Here is an 8,351-nt window from a genome sequence, read left to right as displayed (position 1 = left end):
GAGGTGTTGGGCTTGTTTCGAAGCTTAATACGGCGTGCACTATGTTCTGCACGTAATATGCAGTAATTTGGGCGTCTACACGTCGAAATATCTCGATCGGGAAGGAGATTACGGTCATTTTTCGATAAAATCGACGAATGATCGAGTTTTGCGAGGTGTTGGGCTTGTTTCGAAGCTTAACACGGCGTGCACTATGTTCTGCACGTAAAATGCAGTTGTTACGTATTTATTTGTTTTAAGTCAAGTTGAGATTGAAATTTTGTAAAAATTTTTTCTTTTGATTTAGAGTTTAGGCGGAAGGGAAATATTGAAATGATATTATTGTGTATGAATTATTTATTTGGATTTCTGATTAATACGGTAGTTGCTGCCACCAGAAATAGTCTAAGGACTATTTCAAATTTTTATTTATTTCAAACGTTACGGGTAGCGTCGACTAGAGTTTAGTGCTACTGGTAAAACCGATTCCACTTTTCGGCTAACCTGCTATGTGCAGGGATACTAGCACTGGAGAGGATTAAAGCTGGTTGAAAGTAATTTAACAATATCTAATGATTTATTCAAATCTTGCTCGATTTCGATATTGACAATTGACTGACAGATATAAAATTCTTCGGTTGACAAAATGATAACTCTTCGATAGACAAAATGTTAACTAACTCTTTGAATGCTAATTATTCGGTTGACGAACGGTAATATTGTTATTCGATAGACGAAGGATAATTATTGTACTGACTTCTCTGAGTCGCTACATTTATTTATATCTGTCGGAGATGGAAAAGCGTCGGGGTCTTTCTTTTGAAAATGTTTGGGAAGATCTCCAACGTTTGTTTGTTTTGACGACTTTGTTTACAATTTAAATTATCTTAATATCATTATAAAGACATAATTAGATAAATATAAAAACATAGATAAATCTTCGCAAGATATAGCTTTTAGCGTCTTCAACTGCCTTTCACTTCAAATACTGTAAACACGGTTTCAAGTTGCAAATCGGTTATTGGTATGTTTATTTAGATTTGTGTATAGAGTGGTTTCTTGTTCTCGTTACGGCTCGTGCGGAGCGCGGGACGTGACACCCCCGCCCTTGGAGTTCAAATTTCCAAAGGAAATTTGACTGATGGTGTCTCTGAGTTCGTTCATGGCGGATGTAGATATCTTAGCGAGTTTAATAAATTTTCTGGTGTTATTGGAATATTTCTATTTTCTTTTATCGGTAGGGATACGATGTATTTCCCGGAATCGTAATTCAATCTTGCTTTTTCCAACATTAAATCTTCGTAACGAGGCAATTTTCCCGTCTCCTTCATTTCTAATGCTCCTTTATCTATCGGATTTCCATGTACATCTATAAATATTACTCTATGGTCATTTACTCTCGTAATTGAGTCTCGGGTTTCTGAAATTCTTAGTTCCGCGATTATCGTAGGTCTCGTGTCCTTTTCTCGTTGTTGAATTAGTTCTGGATCTTCAGTGGAGGGCTCTTCTTCGCTTGTTGTATCCGTATATTCTTTTTCTCGATCGAGCTCGGCTAGTGCTTCGTCAAAATATTTTACGGGTGTTTCTTCTATGGTGAGATGCTTTCGAGTAGGTTTTCCCTGTTTATCGTAATGCGACAATACGCGTGGCTTAGCCTCGAATATCGGAGAGTCCTCGGTCGAGGTATCCAATTGAAATCTTTTTAGATGTGGATATCGATCTGGCGAATCTTCTTCTCGCTTCCTGATTGGTAAGCACATCTCTGGCGGATTTCGGGATAATGCATCTGCGTTCGCGTTCGCTCTACCTTCTTTATATTGGATATCAAATTCAAAGTCCGACAATTTCAATTTCCACTTCCAAATTCTCGACGTGGGATCTTTAATGGAATTCATTCATACTAACGGTTTGTGATCAGTTATTATCGCAAATTTTCTACCATACAGGTATGGTCTGAAATGCATCGTACAGTAAACGATTGCCAGACACTCCTTTTCTATGGTAGAGTAGTTTTGTTCGGCGGAATTTAATAGTCTTGAGACATATGCAATCGGTAAATCCTTTCCGATTGGCCCTTGACTCAGTACACCGCTTATTGCGTATCCTGATGCGTCTGTAGTAAGGTTAAAGGGTTTAGAAAAGTCTGGATATTGTAAAATGGGTTTTGTCATTAGCGCTGTCTTTAAATTATTGAATGCATTTTCTTGATTTTCTGTCCATTTAAAAGGAGTGTCTTTCTTTAATAGTTGTGTCAATGGTTTCGCGACCTTGGAGAAATCAGGTATAAATTTTCTGTAGTATCCTGCTAGTCCTAGAAATTGTTTGATATTTTTCACCCTTTTTGGTCGTGGAAATTTTGATACGGCTTCGATTTTCTTTGGGTCGGGTTTCACGCCATCCTCACTAATTATATGTCCTAAATAATTCACCTCGTGTCGTAAAAATTCGCACTTGTCAGGCTGTAATCGTAATTTAGCTTTCCTCAGTCTTTCCATTAACTTATTAAATTTAATTTCGTGTTCTTGAAGAGACCTCGAATAAATCACTATGTCATCCAGATAGACGAATAGTTCTATTCCTTGCAGACCAGATAACATTGAGTTCATCAAACGTTGAAATGTTGCTGGGGCATTTTTTAATCCAAAGGGCATTCTTTTGAATTGAAAATGTCCGTATGGTGTCGAAAATGCAGTTTTGTGGGCATCTTCCTGTGACATACGGATCTGGTGAAAGCCCGATGCTAAGTCAAACGTGGAAAAATATTTTGCACTTCCTAATTGATCCAATATTTCTGTAATGTTGGGTAGTGGGAAAGCATCGCCGATCGTTTTATCGTTCAACTTTCTATAATCGATAACTAATCTCCAGCGTTTATTTCCTTGCAAATCGGGTTTTTTGGGTACAATCCATAACGGGGAGTTATATGGAGATACTGATGGTTCCACTACATCCGTATCTAGTAATTCTTGAATTTGTCGATTTATCTCTTCTCGATGTACTGGTGGATATCGATACTGTTTAGTATTAATTGGTACATTATCCGTTGTAATTATTCTATGTTCCAAAACTTCAGTCGCTTCCAATGTATCTCCTGAAATATGAAACCTATCTTGATTATTACGAATCAACTTTTTAACATTTTCCGTTTCTTCTTCGTTCAAATGTTCGAATCGTAGTAACTCAATTATTTTATCGTATCTACTTTCCTTCGATTTTAAAACTGTATTACACGCTGTCCTAGGAAGCGGGGATGGGTTTTCAAATTCCTTAATTACCATTGTCGGTGTTGTAAATTCGTAATTTCTTGAAGTAGTATTTATTATTCTTATGTAACCTTTTCCTTTATGATTCCTCACAACTGCGTTACCAAAATAAATTCCTTTGATCGGCTCGATTCTGGGAATAAATCCCTCTTTTATCTCTGGATTCGCGATATTATTTGAACACGTTACTGAACTTCGCTTCGGTATAATTATTTTTTCTTTAGTATCGAAGGGTCTATAAATATTTCCCCATTTGATATGTTTTTCCTCATAATCTAAACGAGCTTTACAACCTGCAAAAAATTCGGATCCTAGGATTCCGTCTTGATCGATTAGCAATGAATCATCAACTACATGAAAATTAACCGGATGGCCCGCAACTTGTATTACCGTCTGCCCTAGGGAGACCAGGCTCGTTGCCGTAATTCCTCGCACTTCGATTGATTCCTTTTCGTCGATGATGGCTGAATCGGGTAAAGCAGGTTTTTTGATAATATTAATTTCCGATCCAGAGTCTAATAATAAACTCGTCTTAGTTTTTAGATCTGGGGAAACTATTCGTGCAGTTGGAGTCGTTGGGGAATCATTAAATTTTACTGAAATAATTCGGAGAGGTCGTTGTCCGAATCTAAGTCCGACTCTTGGTGATTTTCCTTCGCCGGTTGCTTGTGGTTCACTCTTTCCCTTTTGTCTTGAGATTCCGGATTCTCTGTTTGTGACCTCGTTTGGTTGTGGGATGACTCCCCCACAGTATTTAATGGTTGTTCGTTCGACCTTACGGTCGGCATTGCGTTCGCTCTGTCTCTCGTTATGGGTGGTGGAGTCGATCTCGCGGGGGTGGCTGCCCTTGTTCTGTTTGTTGCCGTCGGCGCCGGTCTCCTGGTTGCCACCTGTACTCTTGGGCGATTCAGCGTATCGTTCCTTCGTGGCTCGCCCCATTCTCCCGAAGGACGTGTTTGGTTTCCCGATGGTCTCGAAGTATAGGGTACGATTAATCCGGCATCTACTCGGGCTTGAGGAATAAGTGCTGTCGGGTGCCATTACTTCGCCTGCTCTAATGGTCGTCGGTGTTTTTTATTTCTGGGTTTATTTCTCGAACTCGGATATAATTTATTATCAAACTCTTACTTTATTTATTTATTTCGATACACGCTTTACAAATTACTAACCGGGTTAATACCGCAATTACAATGTGCTTTCTTTTGTCTAAGCGATGAAATGAGGACTTCAAAAAATTTTTTTCTTAGTCGCGACTCTCTTTTCTTGCCTGAACAACTAAAGACCGCCGAAACGCAAAATGCTACACAAAATTTCTAAACGCACGATATGGAACGTAATAATGAGCACGTAATAATGAGCGCTGCTCTATGTTGCTACGCTTATTTATAATGCCATCCCCCACGGGGTGGTGGTCCACTGGGAGTACTCTTCCATGGGAATCGGGATGTTGGGCTTCCTGAAATCGTACGTGAGAGAATGTAAATTCCATATCTCGACTTAGTTCCCATCGGTCCTGTGTTTCTGCTGAGCTAGCGTCTAGGAGGTTTGAAGCGTTCCATGCTGATCTAGTCTCTTCTCGAGAAACTTCCACGTTTGTACCGTGGGAATTACCTGTGTTTCTTCGGCGCGTGCAAGGACTGGCGGCTGCAGCATCATTATCATTTCGATGTTTGCTCGGGCAACACGCGCAATCCGCTGCTCTCCCACAACAAGGGCCTCCTCCTTCGAGTTAGCTTGCGTAAGTTTGGTTTAGATGGATATTTGCATATTATGGTTGTTTTCGTGATTTTGATCCTTTTTCCTTTTCTTGATGTTTCTCTAGGCTTCGGTGATCGACGTTTGAACAATGTTTGCGGAGGCATTTCCATCAGGGGTTCCTATCCAGACTTCTCTGGTGCGTATTTTGTCTTGTTTTTAGTCCGCTTGATTCGTTCTGTTTCGTTCTATTTAAACTATATTGTGTTGTTTCAGCGCAAGCGAAAGAGGGATTCCGAAGAACCCATGGGCGACTCGAGAAGACCCATCAAACGCATGCGGCGCTGTGATGAACCACAAGTACCAGAGTGGTCGGAGGAACTATTCGACATTGATGCCGAGGCCGTGGATTTCCCGTCGGAGTTGAGTTTTGACAATTTTGTTACTGTCGATGAGAGTTTCTTCGATGCAGAGACCGTCGTATTGGAGTGGGAACCCCCTCTGGTTGAAGTCGTTGATACCGATCGTTGTGTAAAAGTTCGTTTTGCAAATGAAATTCCCGGAGAGGTTTTGGAGGCACATCTTCGTCACCAAGCTTCTGGGAGAAAGGGAATTTCCCCTGTTGTGCGTTATTGATGTATGCGTGAGTTCAGCGAACTTTGTCCTGGAGCTCCTTGCTTCGATTTTGATTTGATGTAGCTGCTTCAATTTCGTTGGTTCGTTGTTTGATAATCGTGGGTTCCTTATTATTATTTTTTTTTTTTTTTTTTTTTTGATGCATTTTGTTGTTTTTTTTTTTTTTTTTGTTCAATATATATGTCGGAGATGAAAGGACAACGGGGCCACCCGTTGGAATTGCTTGGAAAAGCCTCAATAGCATTCACGAAATAACCCAGACACAGTCATTCGAAACTTGAGACAATGAGCTTGGAATCGAGGCGACGACCGGTCGCCGAGTGTAGCCACGGTCACGGGATGAACGTTCCACCTAACAGAGATACGAAGTTATATAGCTTTCCTTTAAAGAATTGGCCGTACCGGCACTTGACAATGAGACATTCCAGCAGCCACGCACAGACCCCATTCTTTGGGCGAGATGGTCGCCAGATGCCGACGCATAACTAAAGTCCTTTAGATTGGCAAACAGTCTTTGTTATATCAGCCCGTGTGTCTGTCGCCTGTTGCGGCAGGATACGTGAGGTCTGCTTTCCTTAAGTGCGACGTTTCCCGCTAGGAACTCTCTCTCGAGAGCGGCTAGCATCCTTTTCTAACCACCAACATGGAGATTAACCAATTAACAGCAACGTCTATTTCCCTCACCCTCCGAGCGGAGGTTTTCTTTGACGAATCCTATAACCTCGTGCCCTTAGGCACATCCCACCATAGTTTTCCTCTGCAGCGTCGTCGCGACGGAGAGGCATTCTTTTTCTTACAGTTGCACTGGTTAGATACGTATTGTGTTTGTACGATCAGTGAATACTCTACGTCTTAGTAAAGAGTTAATCAAGCGATCCTTGCATCACAAGGAGTAAGTCGAGTTCGACTTAGGAGTAAAGTAGATCAGTTATCCCGTGGTTGTTGTTCCGAACAAAGTTTTGGATACTGAGCCTATGACATTAAGCAATCCGCGTTTGCTTCTGTAATGCAATAATAATTTGAGTTGCCGAGACAGGTTTTGAAGATTTCTGTATTTAGATTTTAGGTTACTTATTTCTGGTATGTGAGCGCAAGGTGGTTTACATTGACGGTCTATTAAATCTATCACGCGTTGTAGTCTGTCACCTTGATCAATTGGATCGTTAAGCCCTACTATAAGGGTGACATCTATTTGTTCGTTGTACAGATAGCAGTCGTCGATGTGTTCCAAGAAAATGTTGGCGTAATTTAGTGGTTTTACTGCTAGGTCGCTTTTAATGTATTCAAGTGTTAAAATGATCCATGTTATGGTCTTCTTCCTGAAAAGTAGGGTTTTAGCCTGTTACCGTGGATTCTTTGCGTGTGACCGTTGGAATATTCGATAAGGTAGGTGGGTGGATTGGAGGAGAGGATTTCTGCAGGTCCTAGCCATTCGTGATCTAGTTTGTTGGTTTTGTGATCGTTATGTACCCATACTTTGTCTTTTACTTGGAATATAGTTTGCGTTTTAATAATTTTTCGAATCTGATCTCTTTGATACCGCCTTTTGTTTGATTCAGTGATTTCTCTCGCTTTCGCTATATAGGCATTATGTCGGTTCCTCCAGAGTTTAAATAATTGGTCTTTAGTTAGGGTGGGGGTGTTTGATATCGAGGATGGCATGTTAGCTTGCCGTCCAAATGTTAGTTCGAATGGGGTGTGTCCGGTCGTTTCGTGTACTGAAGTATTATATCCCATACATATCAGTTTTAAATTTTCGTCCCAGTCGTTTTGTCGGTCGATCGTACAAGTTCGAATGAGATCTTTTACCACAGCATGTGTCCGTTCAAGAGATCCGTTAGATTGCGGGTGGAAAGAAGTAGTTTTTACGTGTCGAATTTTGAAAACCTCTTCAAATGTATCCATCAGTTTACATACGAAATTTCGTCCCATGTCCGTGAGGATACTTTTCGGTGCAGAAAATATATATACATAGTGATCCAGGAGTTCGTTTATTAACGAGTTGGCTGTTTGGTCTTTTAAAGGTATGAGAGCGAGATATTTGGTTAATTGGTCTTGGATAGATAGGATAAATTGGTTGCCTCGTCTGGTTTTGGTTAGGGGTCCGAATATGTCCATTGCGATTTTATCATTAGGGTTAACGGGTGTGTCAGTTATTACGGGTTGCTCTTTGGCCCTAATACGGTTTAATTTTTCTCGTTGGCAGGTTTCGCAGTTTTGTATAAATTCTGTGACGTCCTGCTCTAGGTTTGTCCAGTGATGGTGTTCTTGTATTCGTTTCACGGTGCGGTGTATACCTAAGTGTCCAACTATTTCGTTATGGTTCTCGCGCAGTATAGTTTGTTTTTGTTCGTTGTCGTAATCTACTGGCGGATCTTGTCCAAATACCAATTTTATTTGAGGGAACCTAGTTGTTAGAAACCTTAACATAAGTTGAATGTTAACTTTTTCTAATGTACTGAAGTTATTGTCATTTATTCCTATATGCAAGTGTCCAGTCTGGTTAATAAAGTGTTTAGTTAATTGATGCAACCAGTGCTGTTCGTTAAAGTCTCCTAATTCAGTCTTTGTAATTTGTTTAAAGTGTGGTCTGTTAATCTTTTGAGTTATTGGAGCTGGGGTGATATTTGTTTTCCAGTCGATATATTCGTCGTAATAGTTCGGGTTTTCTAAGCCAGATTGAATTTCTCCATTGGTGATAGGATACAATCGGGACAGAGCGTCTGCAGCTGTATTTTCTCTTCCCTTTTTGTATTCTATTTCATAATCATACTCCTC

General features: G+C 40.4%; 1 protein-coding gene across 1 annotated transcript; it reads left to right on the top strand.

The window, feature by feature from the left end:
- Positions 1-4,828: 4,828 nt before the first annotated feature.
- LOC139989105 (uncharacterized) lies at positions 4,829-5,694 on the top strand. Its single transcript, XM_074111839.1, has 3 exons — positions 4,829-4,980; positions 5,065-5,136; positions 5,214-5,694. Exons 2-3 carry the CDS (start codon positions 5,089-5,091, stop codon positions 5,571-5,573), a joined length of 408 nt encoding a protein of 135 aa, XP_073967940.1. The 5' UTR covers positions 4,829-4,980; positions 5,065-5,088; the 3' UTR covers positions 5,574-5,694.
- Positions 5,695-8,351: the final 2,657 nt, after the last annotated feature.

Source organism: Bombus fervidus, chromosome 7 (genome assembly GCF_041682495.2).
Source record: "Bombus fervidus isolate BK054 chromosome 7, iyBomFerv1, whole genome shotgun sequence".
Lineage (NCBI taxonomy): Eukaryota > Metazoa > Arthropoda > Insecta > Hymenoptera > Apidae > Bombus > Bombus fervidus.
Note: the sequence above shows the minus strand (reverse complement) of the source record. Positions and strands in the feature narration are given on the sequence as shown.

Bases quoted from the DNA above. Each gene is read 5' to 3' on its own strand.
- LOC139989105 (XM_074111839.1), top strand. From the start codon at position 5,089: ATGTTTGCGGAGGCATTTCCATCAGGGGTTCCTATCCAGACTTCTCTG. The intron at 5,137-5,213 runs GTGCGTATTTTG...GTGTTGTTTCAG, and splicing joins TTCCTATCCAGACTTCTCTG to CGCAAGCGAAAGAGGGATTC.